The sequence below is a fragment of the Leptopilina boulardi genome, unplaced genomic scaffold (assembly GCF_019393585.1).
Source record: "Leptopilina boulardi isolate dan_hultmark-lab unplaced genomic scaffold, ZJU_Lbou_2.1 LbouV2_216, whole genome shotgun sequence".
Taxonomy (NCBI): domain Eukaryota; kingdom Metazoa; phylum Arthropoda; class Insecta; order Hymenoptera; family Figitidae; genus Leptopilina; species Leptopilina boulardi.
Window position 1 is genome coordinate 2,523,102 of NW_026137770.1, and position 21,439 is coordinate 2,544,540.

General features: G+C 24.1%; 1 protein-coding gene across 21 annotated transcripts in view; it reads left to right on the plus strand.

Moving 5' to 3' along the window:
* The window catches only part of LOC127279535 (tropomyosin Per a 7.0102), a 46,077-nt gene extending 25,093 nt beyond the window's left edge, over positions 1-20,984 (plus strand). For 3 of the 21 annotated variants that reach the window (XM_051301955.1, XM_051301947.1, XM_051301964.1), the window contains 6 exons: positions 3,095-3,212; positions 8,450-8,520; positions 9,074-9,149; positions 9,881-9,943; positions 10,806-10,875; positions 12,501-14,504. In XM_051301955.1, the coding sequence (XP_051157912.1) occupies positions 3,095-3,212; positions 8,450-8,520; positions 9,074-9,149; positions 9,881-9,943; positions 10,806-10,875; positions 12,501-12,583 (481 nt within the window). In that variant the 3' untranslated portion in view covers positions 12,584-14,504. Of the gene's footprint in view, positions 1-3,094; positions 3,213-4,109; positions 4,228-7,715; positions 7,787-8,449; positions 8,521-9,073; positions 9,150-9,526; positions 9,590-9,880; positions 9,944-10,805; positions 10,876-12,500; positions 14,505-15,244; positions 15,394-15,906; positions 16,180-17,100 lie in introns of those variants that run through there. The other 18 variants (XM_051301959.1, XM_051301943.1, XM_051301956.1 and 15 more) reach the window with 13 other exon arrangements.
* Positions 20,985-21,439: the final 455 nt, after the last annotated feature.

Sequence of the window (21,439 nt, forward strand, 5' to 3'; positions counted from 1 at the left end):
TCGAGTTTATTCTTAATTTAATTTAATTTATTAATTTAATGAAATAATTAATTTTTTTTAATTAATTAAATTTTATGATGAAAAAATTGTGTTGAGAACCTCTGCAAAAAAATGTTTTTTTTTTTTTTAACTCAGAGATTCTTTGAAAGATTTCGCAAGAAATGAACTGCAGTTATCAGGTTGTTGTCCCTGCGTGTCTTTGTAGTTCTCGCATGACACTCGTCCGATAATTGCCAACCCAACGGTGTTTTCATTTTAAGGTTTCTCTAATTTTTTATGGCGAGACAGAGTTTCGCTTTGATAAATAGATATATATGCTTTCCTTCTCTAAACTCCCTAACAACATTGATCCATGTCCGGTATCCTTGATCGGTTAAGAGATCAAGTTTCGAGTTGCCTCTTTTACATTCTCTAAGGATTCAATTTACATTCTCCAAGATTGTTTTTCAGTAAATTTTATGAGAGTAAAAATTTATCAAAGAAGTGTGTCAAATATTATATATTAATTTATTACGTGGGATTTTTATTTATTTTCATTTCTAAATAAATAATAAAAAATTTAATATTAAATAAATTATTATTATTATTGTTAAATTAATATAGGCTCCTCTTTCAATTTACTAACATTATTTTCTTATTTTTATTTTTTTATCGAAATTAACTTTTCAAACATGAACTTTAATATTTAAAAATAGATATGAGTAAAATTTTATGTAAATTTCTGATATATTATTGAAAAGGCCTCGATACTGGAGATCTTAACTCAATTTTCCTTTTCACATTCCTCTTGTCAGTTACAATAATATGTTTTTATTTCGAATTCTTTGAAAAAAGAGGCAATAATCACGTTTGGAAAAAAATGTTCGGAATAAAATAAAAATTTTAATTTGTGAAAATTTTAAAGAAAGTAAAATAAAAATTAAGATTTATTGAGTATTTAAATTTAAAAGTTATAAAAAATTAAATACTTTTTATTGTCTCTTTTTTTAGTTAATGAACTCATTTCCTATTACAATGTATACATAATGAGTGATCTGTCTGAGGTTACTTGAAAAAGAAACACGATCTTATCACCTTTGTTTTCATTCTGATAAATCGATTTATACACTGTAAGAGGAATTGGTTTCAAAGTTTGGAAATCATTTCATTTTCTTTTTTTTACTGTTTTATATAAATAATGTTTATTACCTTCTTTTATGTGACACACGGCGAAGAAGTTGAGTTTTTCTAAATTATCACGAATCTGAAGTAAAATAATAACAACTTTTTTACTTTTTCTTCACGAACTTGCAAATTCTTTGTTTTCTCAAATTACTGTACTCACTCTTTCCGTGTTTTACATTTTAAAATAAAATCTAGACACAATGTGCGATTTTTATTTAATTATTAGGTATTTATTTATTTTGAAAATGCGAATATGTTTATTTGGCCTTTTCAAAATTACCTATTTGTTTTATCACTGTGAATTTAGTTTCTAAATTTTTGAAATATTTCAACTTTAAATTCAACAATTTTTATTTAACTTCTTTGAATTTTTAATAATTTGAAATTTTAGAAAATTTGTAATTTAAATTTGTTTTTTAAAGAATTAAATTAAAAATAAATTAACAATATATACGTTTTGAAAATTGCAAATAAATGATTTATATATTTTCACGTAACATTTGAATATGTAAAGCTTGCTATTCAACTTGAGAGAATGGAATGCAGTATTTCAGGATAACTGTCTGTTCCAAATTCTTTTTATATTTAATCAGTTGCCGAATGAAGTTACGTATAAACGTATACAATAAACTATTCGCATAAACAAAATCACACTTAATGCTAGTCGATTATTTATTCATGAGCACACTTATAGTTTTATAACTCGTAAATTGTTATTTCCATTTTAAATATTTCTATTCGTGAAAGAGAATTTCTTTTTGCTTCTACTATAATTATTAGAAATAGACATAGTCCTTTTATTTTTTTTATTAATTAATTTTTTTTTCTGTATTTATAATTTACAATTTTATTTATAAATAATATAAGATTCGTAACTACAAACAAATTTTATAAATTGAAAATATTTTTGTTGAATGAGCCAAAAGTTTTGAACGTTCAAATGAACAAAATATTTTTTTCAATCTATAAATTATTAGAAATTATAATGTCAATGTAAAATAAAACAGTAAATTAAACAAATATTAAATTAATAACTTCTTTTTAGATATTTAAAACAATATTTTGTAATAAAATTCGTACTTAAAGAAGTTTAAAAAAAAATTTTGTTCATTTGAACGTTCAAAACTTTTGGCTCATTTTGTTGAAACAATTTTTTTAAAGATAATAATAAATAAAAAAAAAAGAATAAAATTTATAAATTAGAAATATTATTGTGTTTTAAAATTTTTTTTTCAAATAAAATGGAATAATTTTGTTTATAATACACATTGTGTCTAGATGTATTTAATTATTATTGTGTTGTATATTAAAATTGTATTTTTAGATCATCGTGTTACACGATTAATTTACCATAAAGGCCACTGCACACAAAAATGTGATAATCTTTCAAGATTGATGTACTAAATAATCGATTCACTCAACTGATTTTATCAAGTTGTTGAGAAAAAATAACTGTGATATTTAGCTGTGCTCAAAACTTTATTAATAATCATGAAAGTGTGCATTGGTTTTTATAATTTTATTTTCAACGTTGAAAGTCAATAATTTTGTGCTGAAAATATAAAAAGGTTTTTATTTATATAATTGGCAAACATATAGAGAGAAGTTTTTATTTCTTCATTTTATTCTTATAAAGTAATAACTAATAAGTAATTTTTTTCTTCTTTTTATTAAATAAAAAACAATTTTTTTAAAAACAGTAAATTATTTATCAAATACGAAAAATTAAAAAAATAATGTAAGTAGAGAATTTTTAAAATTCAAATAAAAACTAATATAACTGAAAAAAAATGAATTAAATTAAAAAATTTTAAAAAGACAATTTTTTTTATTTTTCTTCTCGATTCTTGTTAATTAAAATGCCAAATTTGAAAAAGAAAAAAAAAACTTTCAACGTTTGATCTATATAATCTAATGAAAAAATTAACAGGATACGCAAGGCTCTCGAAAACCGAACCAACATGGAGGATGACCGGGTCTCCTTGTTGGAACAACAACTCGCACAAGCTAAACTCATCGCCGAGGAGGCGGATAAAAAATACGAGGAGGTGGGTTCAATTAAAAGTGGACTCTTTTTCAAATATTGACCATAAATACACATATATTAAAATTTTCTTTCGACTCAAAATCTATTTTCTGATATAAATAATTGGATATTAAATTATATTTCAATGTTCAAAACGTTCGTTATAAAATTCACATTTTTGTTTTTCGATAAACGAATGAGGATAAAAAATTTATCTGAATATTCTTTTACTTATTTAGCAGACAAAAATTTTTTATATTTGAATATTCTTTTACTTATTTATCAGAAAAAAAACGTTTATATTATATAAATTTTTTTCTCCTAAATAAGAAAAAAAAATTAAATTTGTTATTTACCAAGAAAGTCACGTTAAATCCTTGAAATTGATTAATAAAAAAAATGTTGAAATTTGAGATAGAAAAAAAATTCATACTTTAGAAACTTCATTTCTTACTATATAAAATTAATTTTTGTTTTTGTTAACGTTATTGTATAATTATTTATTATCAAAACTTTTTTTTAAAGATATGATATATTTTTATTTTTTTTAACTTTCTTTTTTATAAAAAAAAGTCTTTTTCGTTTTCAAAAAAAAAAAAAAATGTGAATTTCGTCGAGATTTTGAACTTTGATATCTAAATTTTTTCTTTCACGTTATAGTGAATTTACTGTATAAATAAAAATTCAAGAGTCGATAAATTATTATTAATGGGTGTATTTTTGTCAATATTGCAACATGTCCAAAATATATTTTTGACAATATATTTTAGGTGGAAATTAATTACAGAAGCAGAAGCAGCGATGGAGAGCTGTATTATTATAATTTTAAAAATTTATATAAAAATTGGTTTTTCTTTGATTTCATTTAATTATTAGTATTGTATTAATTTTTTGATTTCCATTGAATATGTATATAAAGAGCCCGCAAGATCCTCGAGAATCGCAGCTTGGCTGATGAGGAACGTATGGATGCCCTGGAAAATCAACTGAAAGAGGCCAGGTTCCTTGCCGAGGAAGCCGACAAGAAATATGATGAGGTTCGCGAATTCGCATCAGTCAAACGTGCAGACTGCAGTGTTGATAACGATGGTTCCTAGTCGATAGTTTAAAAAAGTGCCTAACCCTAACTCGCTGTGTGCTCCTTGTGCTGCTCGATACGTGGGCAATATTGTCGACTCTCGACAATATTGCTATTTTAAATATTATTATGATTTCGTTAAATAATGGAGGGGAAAAAAAAAGGAATGATAGAAAGAGAAAAATTTTTATTTTTGGGGGGCAAAAAAATCGATAAATTCGTTTCGTTGACTTCACGATTTTTTTCCAATGAAAAAAAAAAAAGTTTGTTTACTTAAAAAAATAAGTGTCGGTGCTTTTTTTGGTGCATTAGAGAGAGAGAGAGAGGGAGAAAAAGAAATGAGTGCAAAAAAGAAAATTAAATTCGCGAGTGTCGCTAGCTCAAGTGCGTGGTGCTCAAAAAAGTTTTTCGAGAGAAAGATTTTATTGTAAATACATTTTCAAGTGGTGCTAATAATGTATACTCTTGATAGAAGAGTATAATTCAAAATATTAATCGTTTCGTTTAATAATGTTGGGGATTAGTTTTTGTTTGTTTTAATTTTGTTGTCTATTTTAGTTGATAATTGTCTGTTCGCGAAAAGTTTCATTGGGTTTAAAATTAAATTAGTTATTAAATAATGTCCGTTGATTTAGAAATATTTTGATAGTGAAAGGAAAATTTTATTTATCCAAAAAATTGGATTTTAGAAAATTGTTTAATTTAGTTTCTAAAAATGGCGTCTGTGATTGTGATTCGTAAAAAGTCTCTTCAATCGTGTGTTTCGCGTTTTTATTCGTTATTAATAGCGAAATATATTAATAGTAACTAACATTAATACAAATATGGAGATAGTTTAGACAGAAAAAAGAAAATTGATTTGTTTAAAATTGTTTAATTATCGCACCAAAGTTATAAAGTGTTGAACGTAGTTTTTCGTGTCTTGACATTTTTGTTGTATCGCGCTTCAAATCTTAACTACCGGGTCTTCGGGCAGTAAAACAAAGGCAAGTTCTTTCTTAACCTCGTTGATAATAATTTAAAATTGCGAAAAAGGGAAAGTCAAAATTACTTTTGTTTTGAATAGAATGAGTAAAAAGTAGAAAAAAATAGGGATTTTTGAAAGTCAAAGTAATTTTATTTATTAAATATTTCGTTAAAATTAAATTATATTTTTTAAAAATTTTATTTCAATTTTTTTTTCATTTCTAAAGTTTATTATTGTTTAAAACTATTGCATTATAGTTTCTACAAATTTGCATAGTTTAGATTTTATTTTCTGAATTTGTAAAAAAAAACAATTTTATTTGTATATTTTTTTCATTTTGAAATTAATATTAATAATTAATTTATTTATTTAGAAAATTTTATAAAGAAAATGGATATGATTCTCGGTATATATAGAAAACGTGTATAAATTCAAAAAATGTTTAGGTAAAAGTTGTCAAGTGGGTTTACAGTTTTTGATCGTCGAAACTTCGTCAAAATAATTCTCAGACAAAAATGCATTGTTTTTTTTTAATCATAACAATTTTAACAGTTTGATGACTCAAAAACTAACGCATGTTTGCGTTTTTATTTTAGAAAGATTTTGAATTGTGTTAATACTAATTATAATTATAAATGTATTTAATTTTTTAATCCAGTAACAGCCTAATGACCAGGACGTGAATGTGTTTTTTTAACACATGGATTTTTGATTTTTTTTTTAATATCTTAATAATATTGTTGTCAAATTTGTCTTAAGTGTTTTAAAAAAAATATTTACTGCGACATTTTGTTTTAATTTTTCAAAATATTTTATTGTCAATAAAATATTTATTTGAATTTACATATTTGAAAAAATCAATAAATCAAATTTAAATTAGACTAATTTAAAAAAGTTTTAAAAATTCTAATAAATTTAATTATCAAATTTTTTTAAATTATTAAATTAAATAAAAAATTTTTTTTAAAAAAGTAAAATGTATTTTTAAAACATGATTTAAATTTATTTTTAAATAATGCTTTTGAAAATTAAATGATTAATAAATAGAATAAATTGACTCGAACAATTTTTAATTATATGAAAAAAAAAAAAAAAAAACGTTTCGTGTCTTTGTCGCCGTACATTTATTTTGAAACGCTTGCGACATAACAGAGTAACCAAAGATTGCCTCTGACAAATGTGCATACGTAAGATATGACGCATAAGTGCAATTGTACACAGAGGCGTGAACATTTTCTTTTTTTTTCGTTATTTTTCTACATGTGTCTTCCTTGCAATTTTTAATCTCATTAGGAAATAAATAATACATTCTTGACTAATCACAATTATGTCAAATTTTACATGCACGTATGTCACGAGTCTTTCTTATTTATTTTACATATATTTTTTATTACAATATAATTGATATTTATCCATTTTTTTATAGCTGAATTTATCCATATATTATAGTCTTCCACTGGAAGAAAATGGATTGACCGAGTAAGAAAAAAAAATTGAGTCTGAATTTCCCAAAATTTACCCTACCATGTTTTTCCAATGGGAAATTAATTTTTTTTTGTATCGTTCAAAGGGACTCTGAGCATGCAAAATAATTGAAATTGAAAAAGAAAATTATGTAATTTTATAATTAGAGATGTATTTATTTTAAAACGATACAAAAAGTAGTATTTGAATCAATATTAATCGACGGATTTTTTTAAATTTATTTATTTATTATACTGTTTTTTTTTATTGTAAAAACAAATACAATATTGATTGGGAAATAATATTTTAGACTTGAAAAATCTCTTTTGTAAGAATAATAAAACTAAAATTCAGGGACGTAAAATATTTGAAAGTTAAATATTTAATTTTTTTTTTGTGAAGGTGGATTTGTAAATTATTTTTCGATTTTTATTTAAATACTATTTTAGTCATCTCTCATCAAATTTGTTGTTTTGAATCATCTGAAAAAAAAATTCAATCAGAAAATTTCTTACCTTTTTTTCTTTTATAAACAATAATCCTTTTTTTTGTGAGAAAGGAAATGGTTTTCATACAAAGAGAATCTTATTTAAATTATAAAGAAAAAATTTTTTTAACTTAAAAGAGTTTTCTATAGAAAAAAAAAATAAATCTCTTTGAAAAAAAATTCTTTTTAAAGAAATATTTTTTTATGTAAAAAAATAGAAATGATATTTTCTCAATTTTATTTTGAAGTAATAAAAAAATTTATTTTTTTAACATAAATGAATAATAATTAGAAAATAAAAAGTCAAAATTTAATTTTTGTTCAAAAAATAATTAGAAAAATAATTTCTTTGATTTGAAAAAGAATTTTTTTTTTTTTTTTATTAATTTTCTTTTTTTTTTTTGATCAATTGTCAGTACTCGGAGTGCCCTTTTATCGAAAAGTGAAGTGAAAAAAAATAGAAATAAATTAAATTAATAATCGAAGAAGGATATGAAAATATGATGGCATGTCTATATCCTTGACACAGGTTGCCCGTAAATTGGCCATGGTCGAGGCCGATCTAGAGCGCGCCGAAGAACGTGCGGAGGCTGGAGAGTCGTAAGCATCGTTTACTTCACGGAGTGCGGTTGTTTCTTGTTGTTGTCATTGCCGTTAAAAATCCTTTATCGATTTTTTAATTCCATGCCTGTTTATTATATCTCCCATAATGGTATACGACACCTCGACTCCTATCTCGCACGATGGACAACTTTGAGACACACTTTTTAGATTTATTTTAGTCACATTTTGCATCCCCCCCTCTCCCTCCCAAACCCCATAGAGTTAATTACCCACACAAACACATACATAAATGAAAATTGATTCCATCTCAAAATCAAAAAATCTCTAATTTTATTTCTATTTAAATATTTTTAAAAAATTGTTCCAAAAAAAATAAAGAAATAAAATTCGATTTCTAAAGAGAGAGAGAGAGAAAGATTTTAAGATGAGGATTGATAATTTTAGAGAAAGGCACCAGTAATTTTTTTTTTTAAAACGTCGAGAAAGAGAGAAGGAGAATGGAATAAAGCAGCTCGAAGACAACAAAAGAGGAGTTTATATGTTGAAAAAAAAATTTAAATAGAATTTTTCACTTTCACGTTTATTATCCGCACAATCAATTTTTTTTGCACGCATAAATATGTTTCCGACCCCCTTTTGCCCCCCTTCTTTTTTTTGTGTTTTGGCTTTTGGCATGACTTGTGTGGCTATTGATCGCAGGTTGCCCGGAAGCTAGTCATGATGGAGCAGGATCTCGAGCGTGCTGAGGAGAAGTCCGAGCTTTCTGAAAAGTAAGTGTGATCGTTGCATGAAAATTTGTATATCAGTGTAAGTCTCTCACATACACACAGAGTTGACTCTTTTTCTATACGTTCGCCTATGTCGAAAAATTCGCAACACATGTTACTGAAAAATTCTCTTTTTCTTTATTTCTCGGCCTCTTTTAATTTTTTTTTTTTTCTCTTCAACTCTTGAAAGAAAATGAGTTTTTCCATTTTCAAAATAAAAAATTCTTTTCGTTTTCCTCTGTTTTCTATTTTTTTTTCTCTCTCTCTCTCTCTCTCTTTCTCTTTATAAAAATTTGCAATTTTTTTTCCGTTTGTTCGCTTTTTCTATATATAAATTTCAATTTTGCTTTTGATTCTAAAAAAAATTGTCCTGTCTTTTTTATTATGGCGAAATATTAAAAATATATATATTTTTAGCTTCTTTTTTTTATTTTTTGTATGTTTGATGAAAATTCTGTTAATTTCGCTAATAATTATTGTGTTGCGGCCTTTGAGACATGGGATTTTAATTGTAAAGAAAATGATAATTTATTAACGTGATGATGATATTTTGCAGCAAAATCGTCGAGCTGGAAGAGGAACTACGCGTGGTTGGCAACAATCTCAAATCCCTTGAGGTGTCAGAGGAGAAGGTATATAAATATTATTATAATCATCCAAATTAGAGACCCAATAGATTATTTATAAATAATTACTGATTAATAATGATTAATTAACGATAATCGCTTTTCAATATGATTAATTTAAGATAAATATTAAATTAATTTAATATAATTTATTAAATATCGTTAATTAATGATTATTACAAAATTATTAATAGTAAACATTCTATAATTATTCATAATATTTTAATTAATAATTTTATTTCACGTAAATCGGGTAAATTTTTTTGTCCTCTCTTTTTTTTGTTTTAATGTTCTTATAATATTAGAAGATTTTTTTCTATATATTAGACGATAAAATAAAATAATGTTGAAGAAGGAATATAATGTTGAAATATTGTAACTAGGCAAACCAGCGCGAAGAGGAGTACAAGAACCAAATTAAAACTCTCACGACGCGTCTAAAGGAGGTACACGTCCTTCGGGAGTGTTCTTAACAATTTTGCTGATTCGTTTTTTTTCATATATACGCATTTGCTCTCTTTTTAAACGCACTAATACACCTCCTTTGAAAAAATAATTATTTCGTTTAATCAATTCTTGCACGATCGTGTTATCAAAAATAATTATAATTTATATTTACACAAAAAAAAAAAAAAAAAAATTAAATGTATGCCTTTTTTTAAAAAAGAAAATATTAATCCAATTGCATATAACTAACAGCTTTTGTTATTGTTTTCTTGTGTTTTTACTAAATATAGGCTACACAAAGGGAGGAGACATATGAGAGTCAGGTGAAGATTCTCGATAGTCAATTAAAGGAGGTGAGTTTTTCAATATTTAATTTTTTTTTCTCAAACTGTCAAATTTCAGGGAATTTTCATTAAAAGAAACTTAATAAAATACCAAAATTTATATTGAAAAAAAATTAGTTAATTAAACTTTTTAATTTTTGTCAATTTGATATTTCAATGAAATTGAAATTTTTATATCAGGTATACAAGTTAAATTGTAACAATTGATTCAATCATTTCTTAAATTATTAATTTTTCTGAATTAAAATCGTTTGTTTTTTTAAATATTTATTCTTTTCTTCGTTTTGTTAAATTATTGAAAAGTAATGAAAGCAACAATCACCTTGGAATGGAATCATTTATTTCTTCGGAAGGTATTTAACGCGTGATGTTATTTCTTTTTTTCAATTGAATCTAATCGTGTTTCAAAGTTTTTCTTTTTAATTGAATTTCTTGTTTTGTCAAACTAACACAAAATTGTGATTTTAAAAATGTTTGGCATGACTTTGGCTTTTATTGATTTTTGCGCAATGTAATTCTTTATTTCGATTAAGAATTTGCATTGTTATCAGGATGTCTCTTCATTTCTTTTATATAAAATTTTTGTTGAATAAAAATTTGCAACTTTTACAAATTTATTTATTAAAATAATTTAAAATAATTAAATTAAGATAATTATAAAATACAAATTAAGAATTATTAGAAAAAAATGAAAAAGAATTTTTGTAAAATTTTTAATATTGTTTTATTTCTTAATATCTATTTTTATTAATCATAAACAAATACAGAGAGATATTTACATTTTTTTTAAATTTAGACATCCTGATATGGTTTTAAATTCTGAATATTTTTTTTTATTTTGCAATATAATAATTATTGTTTTCATTCGTAGGCTGAGGCACGTGCTGAATTCGCTGAAAGATCCGTGCAGAAGCTCCAAAAGGAGGTCGACAGGCTCGAAGGTGCGTATTCTCATATATTTCTCATTTATCATCACATTAATCATAAAATATATCGCACTTTTAAAGATATGAAAAGAAAAATTACAACTATAATGAGAAAAAAATTTCTATACGTGCTTTAATTTAAAAAATTTATCATAATTTTCATTTATATATTCAAAAAGAAACATAGTTTTATGATATAAACAGTTTCTTCTAAAATTACTTTGTATTATGACAATATTGACGTGCTTCATGATTTTCAATGAAAAAGCGTTTTAAAAAGAATAGGAATTTCGATTTTGAGGAATTTCTACTTTTAGCATTGACCTCATCATCAACATAAAATTGAGCTTTTTGTCGATCGTTAAAACTCTCGACAACAATATATAATAAAACGAACGAATATTGCGTTCTTTTGAAAACAAACCTAAAATTAAGCGACCTCGCTAAACTATTCCATCGGGTCTTTTCGCTGAATTCCATAATAAGACCCTAACAATCATCATTCCTCTAAACAGAATCTATTATTATTTGCTTAATAAAAAAGAAGCGCAAGTGAAAAAAATTAAAATTTTATTTGCATTAATCTTCTGTCTGGTAATTCGAAATATCGTTAAAATTTTAAAACACGTTTAATAAACTACAAATATCTAAAAAGATTATATTAAAATTTATCGAATTTTTCGAATTATTGGGCACATTGAGAGACAATTTGATTTTATATACTTAAAACAATTGTTACAATTTTCTACGAATGGTATTTCGAAATCAAATTTTTCTCTATTTAAGGTATTTATTTCAATAATATTAATAATAACAACAACAAGTAACTATAACTCATTTTTGCTGTGTTTCGTCTAACCGATCTGCCAAAGTGTTTTTTATAACTAAAACTTTTTATTTAATTTTTTTTTAGTTTTTATTAATGACCCTTTGTTTTATTTTTAATTTAAATTTTCAGTGGTCTACTTAATCTGGAATTAATTTAATATAGATTTATTAATTTAATTTAAATTTAAAAAAAAAATTCATTTTTGATGAATTAAAGTTTTAAATTAAATTTTGAAGTTTAATTACTTAAAAATTTAAAATTTATCAGGCTTTACAATGTTTCCCCTATCTAAAAAAATTCCACTTTTTTATGAATATTTCCCCTTTTTTCTACTTATTTACCCTATTTTATGTTGAAACTCAAATAATCTATAAATTTATCATCTTTTAAAAAATTTGAAAAAAAAATTTTGGTTTCTATACTTTCTATGTTTTAAAATGTTTTTTATTCATCAAGAAAATAAAAATTTTCACCTGTAGTGTAATTTAAAACAACTTTAAAGAATTTTGATTAAGGAAAATATACATTATAATTTTACCCTATTTTTTCCCTTTTTTCAAACAAAATTTCCCCTATTCCCCCCTTTTTTTTTAGCAAATTTTATGCTGTGAAGCCTGTTATAGAAAAATACAATTATTTTACAATTTTTAATTATTTTTACCAGATTGAGTAGGAATTCTGAAATTTATTTTGTTTTCTTTTCTTTTCATTTTTTTTTCCTTTTATTTCGTTCTTTGAGTTTCATTAATCTCATTTTTTTTTAAATTAAAAAGTGTGAAGCGTGTGTGCCTTTAACCAGTGATCTTTACAGACGACCTCATGGCAGAGAGAGAGAAAAACAAATTGCTCCAGGAGGAGATGGAAGCCACCCTGCATGACATCCAGAACATGTAGAGCGTGTTGCGCTGCTGAAAAGGCTGTTTGGCGCGCTTTTGTGGTGCAAAAACATAACATAACGGACTAAATGCAGTATTTAGGCTAGCTTCCTATCCTCTTGATCACCCGTCCGATGTGCGTGTGATATTGTATGTCTTCTTGCGTGATTGTGAAACACAAAAGATAAAGAAAGAAAGAGAGCGAAAGAGATAGAGAGAAAGAGAAGGAAAGAGTGATTAAATACACAAAAAAAAAGACAGAACATAAAAGGAAGGAAGTAATGCCCGATGCACAATATAACGTTTGAGGGAAAAACTAGAGTGCTCGCGTTTTTCGCCCACATTCCGCAAACAATATTCTTATAGCGGCTCAATTCGGACGAGACGTGGCACTTGAAAAAAAAAAATTTCCACGAATCGCTATATATTAAATAGAAAATTATGCACACACAAAAAACGCATTTAATTGTACATTCTTTTGGCTTGTGAATTATTTTTATCGTCAATGAACGATTTGCTTATATATAAATATATATAATATACATATACTTTTTTTGATTTTCTTTTCAAATAATTTACTATTAGTAAATATACAAGAATGTTTAAATTTACTCCATTGAATTGTTAAAATTTTTATAAATGCATTTTTATAAATTCTTGCGCTGCCATAATTTCGAATTTGTATTATTGATCCAATTATTATTATTATTTGGTGCTCGAGTTTAATTCTCCTAAGGGGGCGTGATGCAATAATTACGATTTTCGTTTTTTTTTTTTTTTTGTTTATAATAAAATTAATTTTTCAGATAAAATATGAAAATTATTTTTTAAACAATGAATTTTATACTTAAATTTTTTTGTTTGGCTATTTGAGAAATTGAATTGTTCTCTTTTGTCTCCTATTGAGAATCGTGAATTATTAATAATAATAATAATAAAAAGTAAAATAGTCCGCCGCGACGATATTCTCATCCCAATTGAGCCAAAATCGAAATACCGAACGCGCCTGTAAATAATGAACGATACGAATAATTATATTGTGGCTGATTGCACTTGAATGCAGGGAACGTGTTCACTGTACTGAGAATTGGTGTTGATTTCCGGAATTTAGTCGCGTTAAACGTACACCTCAGATTTACACGCCGAACACTGAAAAATATGGTTGATCGAAAAAAAAATGAAAGAAAAGAACTTTTGCTATCCACAAGCATTTATATAGTTACACTGCCCCGTTTTAAATTAGCTTCCGCGAAGCAGTAACACATTTCCTGCGATAGACATTTGCCCCCAAGTAGTCATTCCATGTGAAAAATTTCCAAGTTTAATGTTTTGAAATTATTTTTTATAATTATAATTTTATTGAATTATATATATTGGTCAATTATTTTTGATCGAATTTGTTATTTGATTATTATAAACTAATTTTCCGCTTGATTAAATAATTTGTCGTTTGATTAAAAATTAAATTTATTAAAATTTTACTTAGTTTTCTATTCCCAAAAATTTTCTCAATTCTTCTCTTTTTGTAATTAGAAATAAAAATTAATAAAATTGTGTTTTGAATCAGAAATTCGCGATTTTTATAGTAAACAAAAAAAAGAAACAATATTGTGAGAAATTAAAATTTAATCCATGATTAAATTTTTGAAATAATGGGCATTTTTGAATGGCTGCTTGGAATATATATATATATTTTTTTTTTTATTTTTGCCACGTCAGTGAGCGAAAAAAGTACTGTACGATCCTACGTCCTGTCATATTATTCCTATTGTTTACTTAAAAAAAAAAGCGCTAAAAGATTGAGTTATCGTTTAGTCCATTAATTTTTACTTTATATATTAAATGAATGGAATGATAATAACTATCACTAATAACACTGTAATAATTATATATTACTATTATAAATATGTTTATAATATATATACACATATATATTTTGATTTCGAAGTTGTTGAACCTTCATTTTTTTGTGTTGTGAATTTTGATAATCTTTTTTTTTTTTTATTTTTTTAATTGACACTATTATAAATTTTAAGACTAACTATTATTTACTAAAGAGTTAACTTGTATAATAAAAAAAGAAATAATGAAGTTATGTTTAAAACCGCATGCTATTGAGTGAGAAGTGAATTTTTCTCCAGACACAAATGGGTAAGTACGTGTTTTTGCGTGACTTAATAAGCATCCTGTGATCCTAATAACTTGCGTAAATTATATATATATGCTAAGATTTCAAGAATATTTTTTTTGTTACTGGGTAATTGGTTGAAGATAATAATTTAAATAAATTAAGCATTGTTAAAACTTGCGCTTTACTTAAACATCAACGCGAGGTCTAATTTGTCTTGGAAATTTTATTACTTTCTTTTTTTTAAGAACACTCACGATTATTAGATTCTTAAATTGTAAAACTGTTATTTAATAAATGGTCTATTTATTTTTGTCAATTTTTTCTTTTAATGGTTAGTTCGTTGTGTTTTTTTTTTAAAGTTTATTTTTCTGTGGCTATTTAAAGGAATAGAAGCAGTAAAAAAAAATATTTTTCTGAGTTTAAAATTAATTTTTCAATGATAAAAAGTGAAAATAAAAATTGCTTCGCTTGATTTTAAAAATTGTAATTTTTTAATTAAGCTAATTTTTTTTTTACTTTTTTAACACTATTAATGAATATTATTTCCAGATGAGATGGTGGTGGAGAAGGAGAAATATAAAGAGATTGGCGATGGTTTGGATAATGCTTTCGAAGAAATCTATGGAATATAAGATTTCTTGCTCTACCCTAATGCTTTAGCATAATTTTAATGCTTGTCGCTTTTTCTGATACTAACTGTAAGTTAAATCCTTGCTTCAGCTTTTATTCCTTATTGAACCTTATTCCTTATTTTTAATGCAAAAGATAATAAAAAAGAGAAAAAACAATTCTTGAAATATTGAGAAAAAAAATTTATAATGTAAAAAAAATTTATTTTTTCTTTATTTTTTTTTAATAAAAAAATAAAAATTTTCTAATAATTGTAACTTAATTTTTTAAACTAAATATATTTGTATTAATTTTTGTTATTTGTAATTTATTTTCTTTTAATTTTTAATTGATATATTTACAAAAGGTTTTTTGTTTTGAAAAATAAAAATTTTGTAAAATTGAGTTTCAAAAAGAAATTATTACCATAAAATGAAAACTTAATTTGAATTCGTATTAAAATATTAGATTTTTCAAAAATATAGATTTAAACTTTTTTTTCAATTCTAGGAATTAAGTTTAAATTTTTAGATTTTTTTAAAGATATAGAATTAAAAAAAATGTTATTTTTGTTTGTATCACGTGAATGTGTTAAATTTCAGACGAACTTGTCCACGAGAAGGAGAAATACAAATACATCTGCGACGACTTGGATCTCACCTTCACCGAATTGGTTGGTTAAATCAACTGATAATTCTATTAGGTATATCATTCTATCAAATATACCAATAATAAAGAAAAAAAAAATTGGCATTCAAGATCTCCAAACAAATGTCAAAAAACAAACAATCTCCTACCATTTTTTTGGTTACATAATATTATTACAAAATATTATTACTTGTATTATTGTAATTAAAATTAATAAGCTATTGTAATTGTGCGTTTTTTTTTACTATTTCCCACCTTTTACTTCCTCTTATCCTTTTACTTCTCCTTCTTAAAGTATAAAGTTATTTATTTAACAACGAATTCAAAAAGATAAATTACTTTATATTTGGCTTTAAAAAAAATATTTTTAAATATCTCATAAAATTGAAAAAAAAACTAAGAAAATTGTGATTCTTTTTTTTTTAGTAAAAAAATTAGAATTCTGTTTGAAATTTTAGATTAACGAAGAACAATAATTACGTCCATTGCGCAGAGTAAGTTGGAATGAAAGTTGAGGTGTGAATGTATTTTCTAATTTTTTATTTGTCAAATTTTATAAATAAAAAAAATAATCTTTTAAAAGTGCAGGGATAGACGAAGTACGAAAAATGGCAAAAATGTATTTGTAATTTTAAAGAAAATATTTTTCTTACTAGCATAGGTTTTTCTCGAGGAAAATCATAAAATCGAAACATTATTCCTTATAATTATAAAAAAAAGTATTTAAAAAATCCATTATCTTTGAGAATATAAAAAAAATTATTTAAAAAAAACATAATTTATTATTTTCAATCAACAAACGTATTTAAAATACTTATTAATCATTGTTTCAAAATAATATAAATCTTTGAAAGATTTTAAATATTTGCAATAATTAAACTAATTTTTATTATAAAGAAAATAATTTATATTTAAAAAAAAATTGAACTTCCAAGTAACTTAGTAGTTATAACTTATCAACTCGTTAATTATTTTTTCTTAAAATTTATGAAAAAATTTTTGATCCACATTTACAAACGGAATATAATAAAAGTAGAAAATTAGTAATTATAAAAAAAAACAACTAACAATTAACATAAAATTTAAATGTGCGATTGTTATCCTACTAACATTTTATTAACAACAATCCCTTATGTGTTTCATTGCAGATGAACTTGTGACTGAACGTGGCAGGTGCAAAGCAATCGCTGAAGAAATGGATCAAACTTTTGCCGATCTTGTTGGTTATTAACGAGGGGTTTTTTTTTAAAAAAGAAAAAAAAGAAGAGTATATAAGTCATATACTCGACAAAAAATGAATTCACTGCCACAACGCAGACCGTTCGCTACATAAATCGTCCTCAATATTCAACATAAGACTTCTCTTCATCAACGTCGAATTTTAGAATCCAGATTCTTCATCTCCTTCGTTTATTTTTTGCCTGGAAAAATCACTTGTCTTCAAACTGTCTAGTGAACGGTCAATGTTTTGTGTGAATTTTAAGGAATGAAGTTGACGTCCATGACATTCCATATATGTCTTCATCTTCATTCTTTTATATTATTAAATTCTCGATTCATTAAAAAAAAAGATGATCATTCTCGAAAATAAATTTTGATTTGATTTTTTAAAAATTTAATTGTTTTTAATTAAAACGAAAATTGAATTTTAATTTCTACAATTGATTAATTTAAATTTCACTAAATTTTCATTTTTGTTCCTTAAGGGTATGAAATATAAAAATTTGCAAATTTTAATAAAACTAATTTATTTCCATGATTATTGAAGTCTCTTCTATTTTTTAAATCAACAAATATTCAAGTGACATTGAAAAAGGAATATTCAAATAAAAATTGAAATTAAATTAAACAAATTTTTTTAATGATATGAAAAATATAAATTTGAAATGAAACAAGTATAAGAAAAGACTTATATGGATCGTAGACTTTTTCAAATTTATTTGGTAAAAATTTTAATTTGATATCTTTGATTTAAAAATGAAGAAACTGAAAATGTTCAATTGTTAGCTAACAAGGTCCTAAAATAATGTTACTGTTAATTTTCAATTAATTATTTCGAAATAAATTTTTCCAATAGACGGAGAATGATCATTTTTTTTAAAGCTTAATAACTTAAATAGATTTTATGGGAAAAAAAGAAATTCACTAATTCAAAAATCGGTTTTTATCCGATTCTACAAATTGTACAATTTAAATGAAATTTTTATTACCATTATAATAATTAAAGAAAAAAAAGACATAACAAGTAATCTAAGCTCAGTAAAAATCTATAACTATAATATAATTTTAAAAAATTAAAACTTAAATGATGAAAACATTTTTGTTAAATAGAGTATATTGATTTTTTTTGTCTATTTGATTGTATTATTTATAGTTTTATTTTTATTTGGCAATATAAATCTATTATGAGAGGAAATTTTGTAAAGCTATCAATTTTTATAGAATATTTTTTAGTTATAGAGTATTAAAAAAAAATGAAAAGAAAAAATGGTCAATTTTAAATGAAAAAAAGATTTATTATTCTTTATTACATTAATCGACACAATATCAGAAAAAATAATCACAATTCTGTAGGTAAATAAATTTTTTAATTAATAATAATGAGTATATATGAACGCAAAACAAATTCATGAAAATTGAATGAAATTCCAAACGGTTAAAAGGTAGTTCACTTAATAGATAAGAAAAAACATTTGAAGAACTTGAATTATAATTTCTAGAATGAAACAAAAATTTAATTTTAAATTCTAGAAAAAAAGTCAATTTTTGTTAAAGTTGCGAATGAACTACCTGAATAGAAAACAATATTTTCAAAATATAAATTTCAATAAGGTTCTTTCTTTCATCATCATCATCATCATTATCGACTGTAGTTTATAATAAAATGATGGGTTATTTCATATAGACGATGCGCACGATTTTTTAAGAGATTTTTATTGACATTTCTATTTTCATCTCAATGTGATGGAAACAAGTTCAGTTGTACACATTCCTCTTAACCGATTGGCTTTGCTTCAAGCGTGTCTGGTATTTCTGTATTGTGAGCTTTAAGCTTCGCAAGTGCAAGGGGTTAAAATGATGAAAATATAATACGTAAAACAATAATTTAGCTTTTAATTAATTATAAGTTTATTATTATTATAATCCCAAGTCCAGATATCGTAAATGCACTTGTCTCTCATATACAGTTCCAGGAAAAGAAAAATATCAGTTTTTCATTGATAAATTCAATATCTAATTGGAAAAAAAAATTTCAGCGATACGGAAAATCAGTAAAAATTTTGTAAAAAAAAGAAAGTGTTGTTAAAAAAAATAATAACGAATGTCAATTCAAAAATTGTTAACCAAAAATGACAATAGATTCTTAATACTATATAAATATAAATTGACAACACTTTATTGTTGATGATAAAAATGTAATTGTATTTTTGAGATTTTGCGCTGTTAAAGATGAGTTGAAATTTTACTCAAAATTTTTTTAATATAAAATTTTCTCTTTGAGGTGACAATCTCATTTTTGTTATTAAAATTCTAGAAATAAAAAGAATAACAAAAATTGATTGTTTACTAAAGGGTTCATTCAACATAAAATATTGTGTTAAGAATCAGTAATCCCTTTAAAGGCATTTTCTTATATTCTTAAAAATTTTTAATTTAAGGGGTGGCACCACCCCCAATTTTGACCCACTTACATAAATTTAAATTATTAAACGAGGTTATATTTTAATTTTTTCAAAAAATTAAAATTCTAAAGTGGTCCAAAAATTTTTTTTGTTTTAAACAAAAAAAAATATAACTACGTTTAATAATTTAAATTTAAGTGGGGCAAAATTGGAGATAGTGCCTCTCCTTTAGTTAACATTTTTAAAAATTTATAAATATGACATTTAAATTTATAATTAAAATTTTTTGTTGGTATTTAAAAATAATAATTTTGTCAATAAAAATAAATTCGTGAGAATATAATTAAATTCATATCTTGTAATTGCCTTTAAAGATTTTCAAGTATAAAAATCGATTTTTTTTTAAATAATCGAGTAATTTTATTTTGAATAAAATAAACTACAATAAAATTTAAATAATTTTTTTTAAGATAACAAAATCCATTTAGAAAGTAAATTGTTGGTAGTATTGATTCTGAATTTTAAAATTGTAAAATTTTTGACGTAAATTTCGAAAGGCTTGTTTTATTCAAAATAAATTCCATCACTTGAGAAATATGGAGAATATTTTTTTAACCTTTTTTTCAAATACAATCTTTCACTCTCTCTACTTAGTAGTTTTAACAGCGCACAATTATCATTTCTATATATTATTAAGTAAATTAAACAACGATTCGATTGTGCTATTGCTAAGAAGGTGCTTCGAAAATACAATTTTTTAATTATTTTTACAACCGAATTAAAATTGTATTATTTTAATAATCAATTCACTTTAAATATGTGTTTATTTAGATTTTCTAATTTTTAAAATGAGATTCTAAAATTATCTTTCTAATCAGACTCCGTATAATTATTTTTCTTAAATTTCTTTTATCACAACAAATTCTCTAATTGTTCTCCCAATTAGAATTCGATTTTTTTTTGTTATAAACATGAGATTTCGATAATAGCGATTACAAAGTGAGAAATTATGTGCACCATATATATCATTCACGGACGTTTATTTATTTCTCCATGAAAAATGGTATCAAATTTTTTGAAGATTTAAAAATGAAATTTTTGTAATTTTCTCGACATTCAATTATTATTATCTTTGTATAACTATACTATTATAGATTATATAATAATACTTATTGTGTCAAAGACGTCAATATTTAAAATTGGTTTTCTTTTTAATCGATATAATGGCGATCCTGCGAGAAATGAAAGAAAAAAAAAGGAAATCCAAGATTTTGTGCTTTGATCTTGAGTCGTTGAGTGCCTATTTTAAGGAACCCGCTGCATCGTGTGATAATAATAAATATATTGGGATTTTTTAAAAATGCGATGTTAAACGTATTGTGAAATAAAAGCGTTCCGGAAGATCGAAAGCTTTGTGTCTTTTTAAAAAAAAAAAAACAGAAAATAGTAGAAAAAGATCGAGACCCCATTTTTTTTTTTTTTGTATAAGAAAACTATTTTTAAATTGGAATTTTGAATATTTTTAAAATGAAGATTAAAATGGTATTAGAGAGAAATAGAAATAGCTCTTTAATTGCAATTTCTTAAGTTATAATAAGTTCAATTAGTTTCTTTAATTTTCTAATAATTAATTCATTAGAAATTTTCCTTAATTTTAATAGAAAATTTTGGTTTGTATTTCTTGTTTCTACATTTGCGTGCCTTCTTGATATTTAACCTTATAAATAGACTCTCCAGTGTCGTTTTCTCACATCCTATTATTAGGAGGCACAGATTTGCCTCGATATCGAGACTAGGACAGTGAGTGAACTGATTTATTTCATTGTCTTTGATTTTTCATGAGCCCAATCATTGTTCTATTAAC